Here is a 16,818-nt window from a genome sequence, read left to right on the forward strand (position 1 = left end):
AGAGGCCATGCAAGCCCATTTAGCAACTCCAATGCATCTTAAGGGAACCACATTTTACTTGAATAAAATAAAGTAGATTGGATTTTATAAGTGACCGTCTTAAAAATCAAGATGACTTATTAAAATAAAAATCCCATTGGAAAGTATTTAAAAACAAAACTAATTAATTATAAATAAATAAAAATTAAAGGAAATTTGGGGCATTGCTTGAGATATAAGGTATATGACTCTGGAGTCAAAAGACCTGGGTTTAGATCCTCTGCCTACACTGCTTATTAGCTAGGGATCTTCGATAAGTCCTTTTTTCCTTAAAAAAAACAAAACAAAACTCTTACCTTTTAAAAGCTTAAGAAATATTGGTTCCGAGGCAGAAGAGTCACACAGCTAGGAAACGTCTGGGGCCAGATTTGAGCCCCTCTGTGATCTCCTGTCACCAGGCCTGGCTAGCTGCCCCCTATAGAGACTCTTTAGGTAAGCTCCTTGGGTCTCAGTTTCTTCATCTGTTAAATGAGGAGTTTGAGCTAGATTGCCTTGAGGCTTCTCCTTCTATTTAGACTGAGGAGCCCTTGATCTTTCTAATTCTAAATCCTCTGATCTCTTAAGAACTGTGGGGGGGAAGGGATGGGTCTTTCCTAATAGCAGGAACAGAATTCAGGGACAACCTTTTAAGACTGAAGGCATTTGTCCCAGGATACAAATTGCAAATTGGGGGGCCTATGCAAAACATAGGTTTTATCCCAATGGGCACTTTAAAAAAAAGTTAAAAAAAGAAAGAAAAAGAAAATCCAAAGATTCTTTTGTTTCTATAGATATTAGGAGGGAAGGCCTTTTGGGGAGATGCAATTGTGACTGATGTTTGCCATTCAACCAAATACTAGAGCATGAGCTGTCAACATGGTTCTGTCATAAGAACTAACATTAATTTTTAAAATGAAAAGACTCTCTGGGTTAGAATGACAATGGATCCTTTAAGGGATTGATTTATCCATATTTGCACACATCGAAGAGTGTGTTTTATATAAAATGAATAAAAATATCTAACTTTTTAAGAATGTGGTAAAATATTTCCATATGTATATTATATCAAAGTACTTTTCCCAAGTTTGGTTGAAAGGAAATACCCAGGGCATTAAAGCCCATCAGAATAGATGGCTCCAGTTGTGGTTTTCAAATGCCCAAACACGCCTCTGCCCAGAACTAATCAAATGCAGCTTGGCACATTCGGCAACTTAAAAAAATGTTTTTCTCTTTATTTGAAGAGATGAAAAAAACTCATACTGTGTAGAGAATAATTTAGGAGGATAAAATTTCAGCTGCCTTTTCGGAGGGGCCATTTGCAGCATTATCACTTTTCTTTAATCATTCAACATGGGATGCACCATCTTGATGCATTTTGCTTCTCCTATAGGTCAGGAAGCCCCTGAACTTCTTTGAGGAAGAAAACTGCAAAGGGGTAACTTTCTTAGAGGGCACCAAAGACTCAGATTCTCCAAGGGGGAGGGAGGAAGGGAAGAGTCCATTTTACAAACAGTGTATTAGGATTAACATTTCTATGTATGATGCGGGACCAAAACCCACACCCTTCTGAGAAACCGTTTGTTTCTGCTGCTTTTATAAACAGAAAACTCTTTGTCTCAGGGTGTGGGCCTGCAAAGCTCTCCTATCCAAAGTAGAGTCTTTTACCCTACTCCAAAGTTCTTTTTAACAAGAGATAAAGTTGTACTCAGAATGGGCAGGCTTCACGCGAATCCCCCTGAAAGAAAGAAAATCATGTATAGGGAATAGGAACTGGACTTGGGATTTCTTTGGTATGAAGAACTCCCAGGAGAGGAAACTCCCTCTACGATGCTGGTCAGCACCTTCCTGGTCTTAGAGAATGCCTGTTGTTTAATTGTTTTCAGTGGTGTCTGACTCTTTGTGGCCCCATTTGGGTTTTCTTTTTAAATATTTTTCCATGTTTCCATGATTCATTTTCTTTGCCTTCCCTCTTCCCTCCCCACTTCCCCGAGCCAAGAAGCACTTCCACTGGGTTATACAAATGTTATCACTTATACCTATTTCTACATCATTATTTTTTAATTTTTTTATTTAAAATATTTTTCCACATTTCCATGATTCATTTTCTTTCCCTCCCCTCTCTCAAGAGCCAATAAGCACTTGCACTAGATTATACAAATGTTATCACATACCTATTTCCATATCATTCATTATTAAAAAAATTTTTTTTTATTCAAAATATTTTTCCATGTTTATATGATTCATTTTCTTTTCTTGGCAAAGACACTGGAGTGGTTTTCCATTTTCTTCTCCAGCTCATTTTACAGATGAGGAAACTGAGGCCTGAGGAGCAATGTGATTTGCCCAGGGACGCACAAGGTCTCCAACATGCCCCAGAGAGGCCTCATCTGACTCTGCTTCAAGGCCATCAGCTTCTCAGACAACACAGGGATGCATTCTTGGTCCTTGTCAATAGGGAAACTGGAGCAAGTAGCCTCCAAGCTATGCCTGCCCTGGCAGAGTCAGGGCTGCACCTTGGGGAGCATGAGCAACACTACAAGTAATAGGGCCCCTAAGTGGTGCCAGGTCAAATGGGCCATCAACATTGGCACTTATTAGGTGTGTGTCTCTGGGCAAGTCACTTTGCCCTGTTGGCCTCAGTTTCCTCATCTGTAAAATGAACCAGAAAAGGAAATGGCAAACCATTCCAGGATCTTTGCCAAGAAAACAAAAACTCAGACCTGACTGAAAATGACTGGACAAGTAATAAACAAATAAACATTCTCTAATTTAGATGTATCCCCGAGGCACACTTTTTTCCCTGAAATCTGGCCACTAGAAAACCCAGGGAGGTAGGGCTGCTCTGCCCTTTATGGAGTTTCCAGGTTGCAGGGAATGAGTTTCATCAAAGCCTGATTAGTAAAAACATTAAACATTTTTATGTGTTAAAAGAAAAGTTTAAAGCCCTCTTACCCAATAACATCGAATTCTTTTTCAATAAAAATTAGTCATTTTTTTTCCTGAAGAGATCTTATTTAGTAGTACTACTCTAGGGAGGGCACATTCGGCCCACTCCTAGAGTTGGCAGGCCCCAAATGTCCATGATCTGGAGGACAACCATTTTGCACTTCTGCCCTAAATGACACTGAAAAGCTGAGGGAAGGAGGACTCCTTTGACACTGATCCCAGAGAGGCAGAAAGCGAAGATAACCAACCCCTCTCTCCAAATGTTTCAGGATTTATGGAGACTCTCCATGGACTCCTCCTGCTGTTTATGGACTTAAGGGTTTGTTTTCTTCCACTGATGTCAAAAATGATCTATTTCTGGTGCTCCTGAATTTGATTTGGAATCTGGGTGCATGGATTCATTTTATTATATTATTATAAATGCTTAATTTTATCCTCAATGCTGGTATGCCATAGTAGCAACCAAATAGTTTCCTGCTTTATTTCTTACAAATTTACTTCCCTTCAGCAAGTGGACTCATAAGACCTGGATCCAAATCCTCACTGTACTTGGTTCTATGAGCTCAGAAAAACCACTTAATCTTTTGAGGGCTTCCGTTTCCTTACATGTAAAGGTGAGAATTATATTTGATTATCCTGATTATCCTCTTTCTAGCTCTGAATTCTAGCAGAATTAGAATCCTTTCTCAATGATCATCACTAAAACCAATATAAAAATGTATTTATTCATCATCATCAGCCACAATGGGCGGGGAATTGAGAGCCAGGCCTAGATCATGGGCCTAATATCAAAAGGGTCATGTCCCACCAACTCATTTGGCTGATGACTAAACTGAGATCCATGGCTTGGAAGCCTTTCTTGTGGATAAAACAGAATAACCAGCATTTCATGAAGGACTTTGTTGGAGGATCTTGTATCCTGTAAATACTTAGATGTCCTTTTTGTCCAATTTAGGTAACCATTTTCATTTAATTTTCATTGTTTGCAGGCATACAACTTACTGTCATTTTCCCTTCTTTTAGGGCCAAATGAGATTTCCATTTAATTTTATCTTCCTTTCTCATTCATTTTCTGAGCTTAAGTACAAACAATTTACTTAATTTTCTTAATACTCATTTACAAAATTCTCATTTCTCAGTACTGACAATAGACAACTTAAACTGTGATGATTGACTATAACCTGGGTGGCCCCCGGCCCACAATTAACATTGGAGAATTATAGGCCTCTTCACCCACAGTAAGTAGTCTCCTTACTTAGAAAATCAGGATAGGTCCCAGACTCGTTCACAACTTGATTCTAAGAGGAAGCCTTTTTCCCTTCTAGTTAGTTCATTTTACAAGGTGTGTGGCTTTCTAATGGATCCAGATGGAGCCCCATTTTTAAAGAGCCTGGGAGCCCAGCCCTGTCAGGAGATTCGCTATCAATCTAGATCTGTGAGGAGGCCCCCTAAGAGCAAACTTTTCCTAACATTTGGAGATTTTTAAAATTTTCCAGGATGAGAGTTCCCAAGTCTCTTGAATGACACACATCAGATCTCTGGGGGAGGAGAAATATTAGACTCTTTAAAAGGGCACCACTGACTACACACTTTCACATGTCCTTTTAGGAGCCTGTCAAGAATACTTTAAATCACACACACAAAACTGGAATCAATAAAAGCTTCATATTTGTTTTCAAAATATCAAAACTGGGACTGATTCTATAATCTTACTCTTGGTTGGGACTGATGATGGCAAAATGCTGTTTTAGACTCAGTAAAGGGGGAAGTGAGGAATTGTCCATGAGGAGACAGGCAGCAAAATGAAGGTTGAAAGAGTTTAGCTACTCCTGGTTCAGCTGACAGTAGTGAATTATTAGTCGAAACTGTTTACCAGCAGGTGATTGAGAATGGTTTAAAGGGGCAGCTGGGTGGCTCAGTGGATTGAGTCAGGCCCAGAGACAAGAAGTCCGGGGTTTAAATCTGGCCTCAGACACTTCCTGGCAATGTGACTCTGGGCAAGTCACCTAATCCCCATTACCTAGTCCTTTCTGCTCTTCTGCCTTGGAACCAATACACAAAGGTTGATTTGAAGAGTAAAGGCTTTTAAAGTAAGGTATGGCTTTGAAAAATAAGGGAAAAAAAGAATGGTTTAATATAGTACTTTGAAATTAATCCTGAGATTTAGACATGGCTGTTATGCAGGCACATATAATTTATAATCAATACTAGTTTCTAACGCATTCTTTTTAATAAGTTTAAAGCCTCTTACAAATGAAGTTTTTTTCTGGGATTCATTTTGGAAAGATATGCAAAAACCATATAGGACTTCAGAAAATGGTAAATATTTTCAGTCTTTCACATTTTCTCAAAATAACACTTGCTTTATTGACTTGGGAGATACTTATTACCAGTTACATCCCACACATTTTCAGCCGGTTTGGTCTTTTAAAGTCCAAGCGAGGGGAGCGTCTAGGTGGTGCAGAGGTCCTAGTTTCAGACCTGGCCTTGGATGCTTCCTAACTGTGTGACTTCGGGCAACCCCAATTGCCAAATTCTTACTGCTCTTCTGCCTTGGAACTGATACTTAGTATCAATTCTAAAACAAGCAGATTAAAATAAAAAATCCAAGCAAGACTGACCACTTTGTAACTGGTAAACTTTAATAGTTGCACCAACACCAAAATTTCTATTAGCAAAACATAATAGTTGGGGCTTCAAACCTGCAGTAATTCAGCAATGGAAAACATGCATTTTAATTTAGTTTTATTCCAAAGTAATCATGCAGCAGAAATATTGACTTAAAATGTCAAAACCACACACCTGAGTTCAGAAGACAGTCAAACATGTTACCTTTTGCAAGATAATCTGCTAAACCCTGAGAATTGTTTTAATTAACAGAATTCTGTTTTCTCTCCCTCTCACCTCTTGCCCCACTGGAAAAAAAAGAGGGGGCAGCTGAGTAGCTCAGTGGATTGAGAGCCAGGCCTAGAGAGGTGAGGTCCTGGGTTCAAATATGACCTCACTTTCCAGCTGTGTGACCCTGGGCAAGTCACTTGACCCCCATTACCACTTACCCCCTTACCACTCTTCTGCCTTGGAACCAATACACAGTATTGCCTCCAAGAATGAAGGTAAGGGTTTAAAAAACAAGAGAAAAGCAAATTCCTTATATCTATGTGTATAGTCAAGCAAATTCTCTAGTAGGTTAAATAAAGACTCCGGACTCAATTTATTGGCAGATCAATTAACAGGAAAACCAGCTTCTATTTAGGAATTTATGGCGAATTTTCCCACTGTCACTGACCCAGACTTAATTCAAGATGGGGGGGTAACCTGTGGTAAGATGGTCAAACTGGGGAAGGGAACTATGGACTAGGATTCATCTGGGGACATTCAGGGGATAATTTAAATTGTTAAAGCCTTTCTTGGACATCAGGGCTAGCACCCACCCTACTATGGCTAACATCTTGGGCTAAAACCACTTTGTCCTTAGGAATGCTTGTTAGTCCTATGGAAGGACTTCACTGGAGGGTGTTCTGAGTCCCTCTTCCTAAGAATTCACTTGCCTTTCTTTGCATGCCACTGCTTGGCACCAAGCCTGGCACAGGGCAGATCACAATGGAGATCAAGATGAGATACAACCTGGTGTGCACATTAACTCCATCAACCCATCTCTTTAAATTTTAAGTAGAAGTTACTTGTTCTTCCCAATATAAAAAGGGAGTAGATACAGAGGCCAGAACAATTAAACATGTTTTAAATTCTTTATTCGTTGGAAAAAATCATATCCTTTTTATTTACTTTTTTGACTCTGTGCTTGTGCCTTCAACACCTTCACAACAATTTTCTGCTCCTCAATCAGGAAAGCACGCTTGATCCTAGATGAGAAAACATTTCATGAAAAAAAGGTTCCTAATATTAAACCTCACCTAATAAACCTAGCAATTATGTCAACCAATACACACTTATTAAGTACCTACCATTGTACCTGCCAGGCACTGATTTGCAGAACAAAAGTCCTAAATTAATTTGAACACTTTTGAATTAAATCAGAGATTTATTCAACTCAGATCTGACATTTTCTCCAAGAGTAAAGGTTCTTAAACTGAGGTCCAAGAAACTTAAAAAAAAAGTTTTGATAACTTAAATGTTAACTGATTTCTTGTGCAATGCATTTTATACATTTTAAATCTTATTTTTCTGAGGGTTCCTAGGCTTCATCAGATTGTCAATGAAATCCACAACCCCTTACCTAGGGAAACCAGTTACTTCTGTCACTAAAGGTGGGTGAGGTAATTATCCCAAGTAAAGCCATACTCTTAAAAAGCTATTTGATGTGGATGCCTCTTCAGTAGATCCCCTATGACCACATCACATTCTCCCTAATATTCTATTAGATAAAGGTAGATGAGATCATCTAATTCAACTCTCCAGTTTTATAGATGAAAAACTGTAGCTTAGAGAAAATTTAAACTCCAATTGTTTGATTCCAAATCCAGTGCTTTACCTGTGACACCACACTAAGAGCCCACTCTGTGTTTTAAACATTTAAAAATACCCACAACTCTTCATCACTAAGGCTAGGAATGGGTAACAGGTAATATGAGGTAAAACCCCAAATTTGCAGAAACCTGGGCTACAGTCAAAATGTGCATAAAGCTGGTGAAGAATCTGTGGTCCCCTGGAATGTGCTTTATTATGCTCTGGAAAGAAGAGCAAAAGCTGGGCTGTTGTGTTGGTAACCTGGCATGGAGAGGGCCTTTCCATCAATAAAACATGCCATTTACCACAATTCCCCATCCAGACCATGAACACTAGTTTTGAAGTAAAAGGAATTAGGTCTAAATTCCATTCTCCACTAAAGCTTGAGCCAATCACTTCACTGGGCCTCAATTTCCACCCCTGTAAAAGAAGGTGATTGGAAGTCAGACCACTAAGCTTGAAAACTAGGAACTTATGGAATAGAACATAGGATTTTGGCATAACTGCAAAATGATGGAGAGAAGTCTTTTAAGCCAGGAACTGAGTATTATTAGCCACCCCCCTACACAGGTTTTCCAGATTCAAGGCTCTATCCACCATGCTAAGCATGTAAACAAATAGCTAAATTTTCTGAAGAGAAAGAAAAATGAGATCTTTAGGGATCAGGAAATGGCACCTGGGCTTGAAAGAAACTAAGATGAAATGGAAGAGATGTTATGTCTGGGAATATCCACTGCCCTTCTACAGAAGTTGGCTAACATGAGATAAATCTGGATAAGGAGGCCAGACTATGAAGGGATTTAAATGTCAAGCTGGTTAGTCTGCAAGGAGGGTCAAAATTCTAGAGTAGAACAGCAGGATCAGTCTTATTCTTTAGGCTGTGTAATGGGCTGGAGATGGAAAAAAAGTAAAATTTAGAGGCTCTTCTCATAGATGTTAGTTCTCCCCACTTGCACCCTACATACTGTGAAACACTTGGTGATGAAGGAACAGTGCTGAAAAGATGGATGAATGGATAGAGGGACAGAGGTAAAAGAAGGGCCCTGGGAAAATGCCCAAACTTTCAGACAGGGCAGATACCCATGAGAGAAAAGTGTCATGGATTTAAAGGAGGTTAACAGAGTCAAAAGCTGAGAGATCAAGAAAGATGTTTTATAAAAGGCTAGCAGATTTGACATTTAGCTCTTTAGGCTTCAGCACCCACATCTTGAAAACAAAGGAACGTTCTATAATACATGTAACTTTAGTCTTTTCATTGACCTTGCTATTAATGAGCAAGGCTGAAATAAGTGACAAAATTCTTTAATACCCACACTGTTGTGAGGAAAGTGACTTTGCAGGGAAGTGGCATGATATCATCAGGAAGATTCTAGAACGTTGGAAGGAGTTTAGGTTGGGAGAAAGACAGTTGGGGTCTCTGGAAAAACCTCTGGAGGTGTCAGCTGTAGTTTTCTTGGAGTCTATCCTTTTCCTGATTTCCTGTTTTGCTATTTGACATGGAGACTATCGCTGGTGAACCTGATCCAGCTACAAGACTGTGAGATCAAGTCTGGATTCTTGTGGATCTAAGACCTTCCCTGGCCTTAGCAAATTCTTACACAGACCTTTTTCCTTAATTCTATCAGAGGGAGGGAGAGGGAAGAGGGGAGATACATAATTGAGGGTTAGTTAAGATTAGGGATTATAAATTTGGGTTAGGGAGAAATAGAGTAGGGAATTTCTAAAAAGGCGGCCCTTTGCAGGGATTATTAGATCTGGTGGGATATAGATTAAATTAGATTAGAAAACCCCAAATCCCCTTTCTACCTTTCCTTTATTATTAAATCCACCTATCAGTGTTTATATATTTTGTGTTTATTAGCTCAGGGTCTGGCTCTGCCTGCCCTGAGGTTGGCTACCCTTCTCCAAACCAGAGTACTGCCCCTAAATCTCATACCGGAACCTAACAGTTTATCCACTTAAGTCAAATAATATTTATAAGTAGTATATTAACTATTTCAATACCCACAGAGGTTGGCTTATAAAAGCTGGCCTGCTTACCCCCAAATCCAATACAAATACAAATAAAGAACTCCTATTTAAAATCAGTTTCGAACATTATTAACATTTACTGTAACAACCAAGTTGACCCCCTTCCCATCTCAATTTCCTTTTAAACCCTTACTTTCTCTATTAGGATACCAAGTATCAGATTCAAACCAGAAAGAAGAGCAATAAGGGCTAAGCAATTAGGGTTAAGCTAGGAAGGGTCTGAAGCCAGACCTGAATGTAGGTGGCTTAGTCTCTAGGCCTGATGCTCTATCTGCTGAGCTGTCCCTCCCACTCCCATTTTAAAAAGACAACTTTAAAAGTTGACTTACCTGTCACGAACACATTTAGCACACATGGAGCCACCATAAGCCCTGCTGACATGCTTTTTTGTCTTTGAGAGCCTCATCAGAACTTTAGGTCTCACTGCACGAACCTGCATAAAAAGTAGCATAGATTTTAATTTCCAATGTCCCAACTTTTGGGATAAGAACTCACTATTTGACAAAAACTACTGGGAAAATCAGAAAATAGGGCAAAAAGTAGGTTTAGATCAATTATCTCACACCTTAAACCCATATAACCCATATTGGTGAAGCTATGACACAGGTACCAGTGGGTACTGCTTCTCTCCACGTCTCCACACTACTGAAGACATTTCTCACTTCACCCGACATTCTGCCCAATAGGAGTGCTTCTTCCCTCCCTTGTCTGGGATAAGGAGGGGGGGCTCACATGCAGCATGAGGGTGCAATTTGGGCACTCGGTCTCTAAAAGGTTCACCATCATTGCCCTATGCCAAGATTTGGTCAAAATGGATATATGATTTAAACACAAAGAGTGATATTACAAGTTAGGGGTACATATAGTAGTTTACCTATCAGATCTATAGATAAGGAAAGAATTTAAGACCAAATAGAACATTATGAATGTAAAATGAATAATTCTGATATCAAATTTAAAAAATTTTGTACAAATAAAAACGAATGCAACAAGATTAGAAGGAAAGCAACAAACTGGGGGAAAATTTTATAAGAAATCTTTCTGATAAAGGTCCCAATTCTCAAATATAATCAGGTTTATAAGAGTCCAATTGCTCCAATTGCTAATAGTCAAAGGTTAGAAGCAGTTTTCAGATGAAGAAATCAAAGCTATCAATAATCATGTAAAAAAAATGTTGTGAATCTCTCTTGATTAATGCAAATTAAAACAACTCTGAGGTACCACCTCACACCTGTCACATTGGCCAGTATGACAGTAAAGAAAAATGTTGGAGGGAATGTGGCAAAATTGGGACACTAATACATTGTTGGAAAAGCTATGAACTGACCCCACCATTCTGGATGGCAATTTGAAATTATACCCAGTGGATTATAAAACAATGCATTCTTTGATCCAGTAATATTGTTTCTAAGTCTGTATCTCAAAGAGATTAAAAAAAATGGGAAAGGTCCTATTTGCACAAAAATGAACAAATGATGGAATACTATTGTGCTGTAAGGAATGATGAACAAGACAATTTCAAAAAGAGCTGGAAAGACCTGCATGAACTGATGCAGAGTGATAAGCAGAACCAGGAGAACATTGTACACAGTAACAGTAATGTTGTGGAATGATCAACTGTGATATACTTTGCTGCTAACAGCAATACAATGATCCAAGACAATTCTGAGGAAATTTTGACAAAGAATGCTCTCCACCTCCAGAAGAGAACTGTTGGGAGTATAAATGTAAATAAAACCAGGATTTACCACCTGTTTATCTGGGTATATTTTGGGAGGCTTTGATTTTATAAGAGTATTAGTTCACAAAAATGAATAATATGGAAATGTTTTGCGTGATAATATATGTATAACCCATATTGAATTGCTTGCCAGCTCCAGGAGGGGGAAAGGAGACAATCTGGATTTCATAACTTCAGAAAAGTCATGTGGACATTTGTTAACAACAAAAAAATTTTTAATTAAAAATTTTCAATGATGGTGTTTCTATTTTTAAAATAAGGCCACTACTTGAGTAAATGTTGGCCTCACATTGCTTCCTTTTTAATAGAATTCCCTTCTGCTGCTCTGCAAACCTTGAGTTCACTTTCAAATTAGAGTCAATGTTAATTCTGCCTATTATGTAGCAGTCACTGGGGATAGGAAGGTAGAAAACAAAATATTCTCTAGTTTCAAGGAGATCACATTCTACTAGGATATAATAACTAAATGTAAGTACTTACACCTCGAAGTCTTCCTGGGCATACACCACAGGCTGATTTGGGTGCTTTTCCAACTTTCTTGGTATAAAGGTAAACAATTCTATTACCTGGGGTCCGTGACCTGTGCCAGAGAGAAATGAATTAGTAAATAAATTTCAAGAAACTTAAGTTACACTACTTTCAGATTTTTAAAAAAAGTTATAAACAATACTTACAGTCGAGTTTTGTTGGAAGCTGTATTGTAGGACAGCCTACGACGATATGTCAGTCGCTGAACCATTTTTAATTTCTAAATAAAAGGTCAAATTCTTATTAATATCGTATTAGTCAAATTCTTAGATTATGACATTACTTTTCAACATTCATCCTAAAAAATTTTGAGTTCTTCCATCCCTTCCTCACCCATCAAAAGAAGCAGTATCATCTTCTCTACTTTACACTATATTACATTATCCAATAAAATGTCAACTTCATGACTGATAAGCCACACTTTGACACTATTACTAGATTAAGAAATCTGTACCAGGCCTGTAAAGAACTACAATAAGGAACTCCCTCAAGTTTTCCAGGGTCACAGAATTTGGGTTAGGAGATCTACCCATCATTTGACTCATTAGGAATTGAAGGATTAAAGCCATTTGCCAGAGGCCATACACAGAAAGTGGCAGAACTGAGTTTCAAACTCTAGTCCTAAAATCTAAATCTAGCACTGTTTCCAATGGATAAATCAAAGGGAAGAAAAAGTATTTTCTTTTTACGTTTTTGGCAAATTTCAATTTCTTCCCTCAATTTGAGGAAGAGGACATTTCCCCTTTCATAGAAATAGAGGTGATATTTACTCCCTGGGTACCAGATTTCCAAGGAGTGGAAGAGAACATCCCTTCCCTCACAAAATAGCCTAAAGACCTGTGCTTTTCCGCTAAAGCTTTGAAAAAGGTCATTGGAAGTCAAATCCTTATTGTGATCAGGTGTCAGGAAATGTGCTGTAACCCTCCTTGGTGAGTTTAACTCTAAACCTGTAAGGCAGAAGGAAAAAAACTCCCAAAGCCCAGAGTGGTGACTTAAGGTAAATTTCTTAACTTCTCTGGGCCAAAACCAATTTTCCTTTCTTTCTTTTGTCAAAAACTCATACTTCCATCATGGAATTAATACCAAGTAAAGCATTTTAAGGCACAAGAACAGTAAAGCCCAGGCAATTGTAGTAAAGTGACTTGCCCAGGGCCAAGAAGCTAGATTGAACCTGGGACTTTTTCCATCCTTAGACCTGGCACTCAATCCACGGAACCACCTAGCTGCCCCCTGGATTTTATTTTTATACACATATGGAGAAGTCCATACATGAGACATGAGCGCGCGCGCACACGTACCTATCTTTCAGGGAGACTCACAGCTGCTTCTTTAAAAACAAAAAGCCTCCCTTGCCATCTGTCTTGGCAGAACCATTCAGAACTGGTTCCAATACAGAAAGAAGGACGGTAAGGGCCAGGCAGTGGGGGTTAGGTGACTTGCCCAGGGTCACACAACTAGGTGTGCCGGAGACAAAAATTTAACCATTAAAAGAGGCTCGAGCCTCAGACTAGATATTGAATGAGAAGAGAGCGAACTGCCCCGTAATCCTTGAAAGCATTTTGGCAGTAGCTTCTGAAGGCGGGTTAAGCCAAGCAGAGGCTGTAGCCTTCTCTCGCCAGCACAAAAAGGCCGCGCCTGGCCCAACAAGCTTTGGGGGTTCCTCCTTCATGAACGCTCCCTCCCGCCCCATGCGGGAAAGCCCAGCCACGGGCGGGCCCAAATCGGAGCCCTCAGTAACTAATGGCGTGAGGGCTCCGACGGCCAGGGACGCCAGGGAGTCCAGTCCCTGTGGTGGCGCTCCTCCCGCGGGAGGCTCTGGTCGTCAGGAGACGCCGGGAGCAACAGCGCTGTGAAGCCGAAACGAGAAAGCCGTCCGCGCCCTGGGCCGCTTCCCGTGCTCCTCGGCGTCCCGAAACTCGAAAGTACCCTATCCCGCCCGACCCCGGCCCCTGCCTCTAGATGGATGGCGGTGGATTGAGAAGGAAGAAAGGTAGAGGCCAGAGAAGCCGCCATACCTGTCAGTTCAGCGTCCGGAAGAGGGAAAAGAAAGCGGATCCGGGTTCAGAGTTCAAATAGTGACTTCACAGGATCTTCCGGTTCGGGCCCAGGACCGGAAATAGGCGTGGCTAATAGAGTGCCGCCATGTTGTACGGCATCTGACGAATTCCGTACAGCTACTGATGAGCTCTATAGTCGGGAGAGGTCAGTAAGGTTGAAACTTAGAGAGGCCGAACCAGGGTTCTACGCGATGTCTATAGAATGTTTTTTAAACCCTTACTTTCCGACTCATAATCGATACTAAGTATTGGTTCGAAAGCAGAAAAGTGACTTGGCAGTGAGGGTTAAGTGACTTGTCCAAGGTCACACAGCTAGGAAATGTCCCAGTCCAGTTTTCAACCCAGGATCTCTTGTCTTCAGGCTTGGCTCTCTAGCCACTGAATTGCCTCCCAGATCCCTACAATATTAAAAGCATTTCCCCAGGAGCTCAGCCAGTCATGCTCTCTTAACCACAGTCATAGAGTGTGTGCTACGAACTTGAGTTCAAATTCTGTCTCAGAAGTTAGCTGGCTGTGTGTCCTTAGGAACATTTTGTAACCTCTCTGGGCTTCTGCTTCCTTGTGTTTCCTTGGGTAACATAGGGGATTGAAGTGGGGACTTTCATTTCTAGATTCTCATAATCATAATCATAAATGTTTTACAAATATCTATACAATAACCCTGGAATATAGGTGCTATTGTTAATCCCTATGAAAAAACTGAGTCAAACAAATTAATTGACTTGTGCTAGGTTACAAACTGGCAAGTTTCTGAGGATGGATTTGAATTCAGGTCTTCCTGCCTGGGGAAATCTCTGTTGTTCTATATTGCTTTGAGTCAGATGCTACTGAATAGCAAGGACAAGCGATTCAGGTAAATTACTCTATTCCCCCCCCCCCCATTTCTCATCTGTAAAATGAGGGGCTTTCTTGTGCCCCTTGCCACTCTGGTAAAGCCATCTCAGACTCTTTCTTTGAATGATGTTATTAAATGTATAAAATAAAATATGCAAGATTACAATTATATTTGTATACACCTATAAAACATTTCTTTTAAAAAGTTTATAGAACCCAGGTGAAGAACCATAGCTCAGGGTACCTATGGCCCCTGACACTGCCTATCAGTGTGACCCTGGACAAGTCACTTCACCCTGTTGGCCTCAGATTCCTCAACTGTAAAATGAGCTGGAGAAGGAAATGGCAAACCCCTCCAAGATCTTTGTCAAGAAAATCTCAAATTGGGTCATCGAGAGTTGGGCATGGCCAAAATGACTGAGCAGCTGCTTGTCTCTTTTTCTCCTTACGAACTTCTTTCAAGGCAGAGGAAGACTCTGTCTTAGCTCAGCTTTGTACCTCTCTGGAATCATGCACAGAGTCTTGCACCCACAGAATGGGGTTCAAGAAGTGTTTGTCATTCTTGGGAAGGGTCAGGTGCTACGTTGGGTATTCTGGGTAGGCAAGGATCAGTCCTAATAATCTGACCTGGGGCAAGACCTGAAAACAAACTCTATCACCTCCTTTCCAGTATAACTGGGGACTTATTCTTGCCTACAAACATCAGTGATAATTGCATGATTAAGATGCTTTCTTCACATCTCTAGCACTGTTTATAACACCTGAGCTTGGTTTTTGGAGTAATTTCCTCCCTCCCTTCTTCTTTTCCTTTTTCCTTCCCTCCCTCCCTCCTTTCCTTCTTTCCCTCCCTTCCTTCTGTCCTCTCCTTTCTTCCTTCCCTCCCTCCCTCCCTCTTTCCTTCCCTTCCCTCCTCTCATTCCTTCCTTCCTTCCTTCCTTCCTTCCTTCCTTCCTTCCTTCCTTCCTTCCTTCCTTCCTTCCTTCCTTCCTTCCTTCCTTCCTTCCTTCCTTCCTTTCCTTCCTTCTTTCCTTCCTTCCTTTCCTTCCTTCCTTCCTTCCTTCCTTCCTTCCTTCCTTCCTTCCTTCCTTCCTTCCTTCAGGGTACCTATGGCCCCTGACACTTCCTTCCTTCCTTCCTTCCTTCCTTCCTTCCTTCCTTCCTTCCTTCCTTCCTTCCTTCCTTCCTTTCCTTCCTTCCTTCCTTCCTTCCTTCCTTCCTTCCTTCCTTCCTTCAGGGTACCTATGGCCCCTGACACTTCCTTCCTTCCTTCCTTCCTTCCTTCCTTCCTTCCTTCCTTCCTTCCTTCCTTCCTCCTTTCCTTTCCTTTCCTTTCCTTTCCTTTCCTTTCCTTTCCTTTCCTTTCCTTTCCTTTCCTTTCCTTTCCTTTCCTTTCCTTCCTTCCTTCCTTCCTTCCTTCCTTCCTCCTTTCCTTTCCTTTCCTTTCCTTTCCTTTCCTTTCCTTTCCTTTCCTTTCCTTTCCTTTCCTTTCCTTTCCTTTCCTTTCCTTTCCTTTCCTTCCTTCCTTCCTTCCTTCCTTCCTTCCTTCCTTCCTTCCTTCCTTTCCTTCCTTCCTTCCTTCCTTCCTTCCTTCCTTCCTCCTTTCCTTTCCTTTCCTTTCCTTTCCTTTCCTTTCCTTTCCTTTCCTTTCCTTTCCTTTCCTTTCCTTTCCTTTCCTTTCCTTTCCTTTCCTTTCCTTTCCTTTCCTTTCCTTTCCTTTCCTTTCCTTCCTTTCTTCCTTCCTTCCTTCCTTCCTTCCTTCCTTCCTTCCTTCCTTCCTTCCTTCCTTCCTTCCTTCCTTCCTTCCTTCCTTCCTTCCATCCTTCCTTCCTACTTTCCCCTCTTACCTTCTGTTTTAGATTCAATACTGTATATTGGCTCCAAGGCAGAAGAGTGGTAACGGCTAGGCAATGGAGGTTAAGTGACTTGCCCAGGGTCACACAGCTGGGTCTGGCTCTCTATCCTCTGAACTACCTGATGAATTCTCTTTCTAACAAACCCTGCCAACGAATGAATCTCCAACATTGAAAAACCTAGGCTCACCCCACATTGAGGCAGTTAGATATGGTCTGAAAAAATACCAACCTATGGGAAATCAAGGCCCTCAGATTCCTGAAATATTTAATTACTCCTTTCTTTGGTTTTAAGGCATTGAAAGCTGTCATCCAGAAAGGCAAGCACAAGATGGAAGAGATTATCACT

General features: G+C 40.6%; 1 protein-coding gene across 1 annotated transcript; it reads right to left on the bottom strand.

Moving 5' to 3' along the window:
* Positions 1–6,696: 6,696 nt before the first annotated feature.
* Positions 6,697–13,825, bottom strand: RPL34 (ribosomal protein L34). Its single transcript, XM_007495819.3, has 5 exons — positions 13,744–13,825; positions 11,875–11,948; positions 11,681–11,780; positions 9,789–9,892; positions 6,697–6,824 (listed from the first exon to the last, which is right to left on the bottom strand). The coding sequence occupies exons 2-5, from the start codon at positions 11,937–11,939 to the stop codon at positions 6,740–6,742; spliced, it is 354 nt and encodes a 117-aa protein (XP_007495881.1). The 5' UTR covers positions 11,940–11,948; positions 13,744–13,825; the 3' UTR covers positions 6,697–6,739.
* Positions 13,826–16,818: the final 2,993 nt, after the last annotated feature.

Source organism: Monodelphis domestica, chromosome 6, assembly GCF_027887165.1.
Source record: "Monodelphis domestica isolate mMonDom1 chromosome 6, mMonDom1.pri, whole genome shotgun sequence".
Classification (NCBI taxonomy): domain Eukaryota; kingdom Metazoa; phylum Chordata; class Mammalia; order Didelphimorphia; family Didelphidae; genus Monodelphis; species Monodelphis domestica.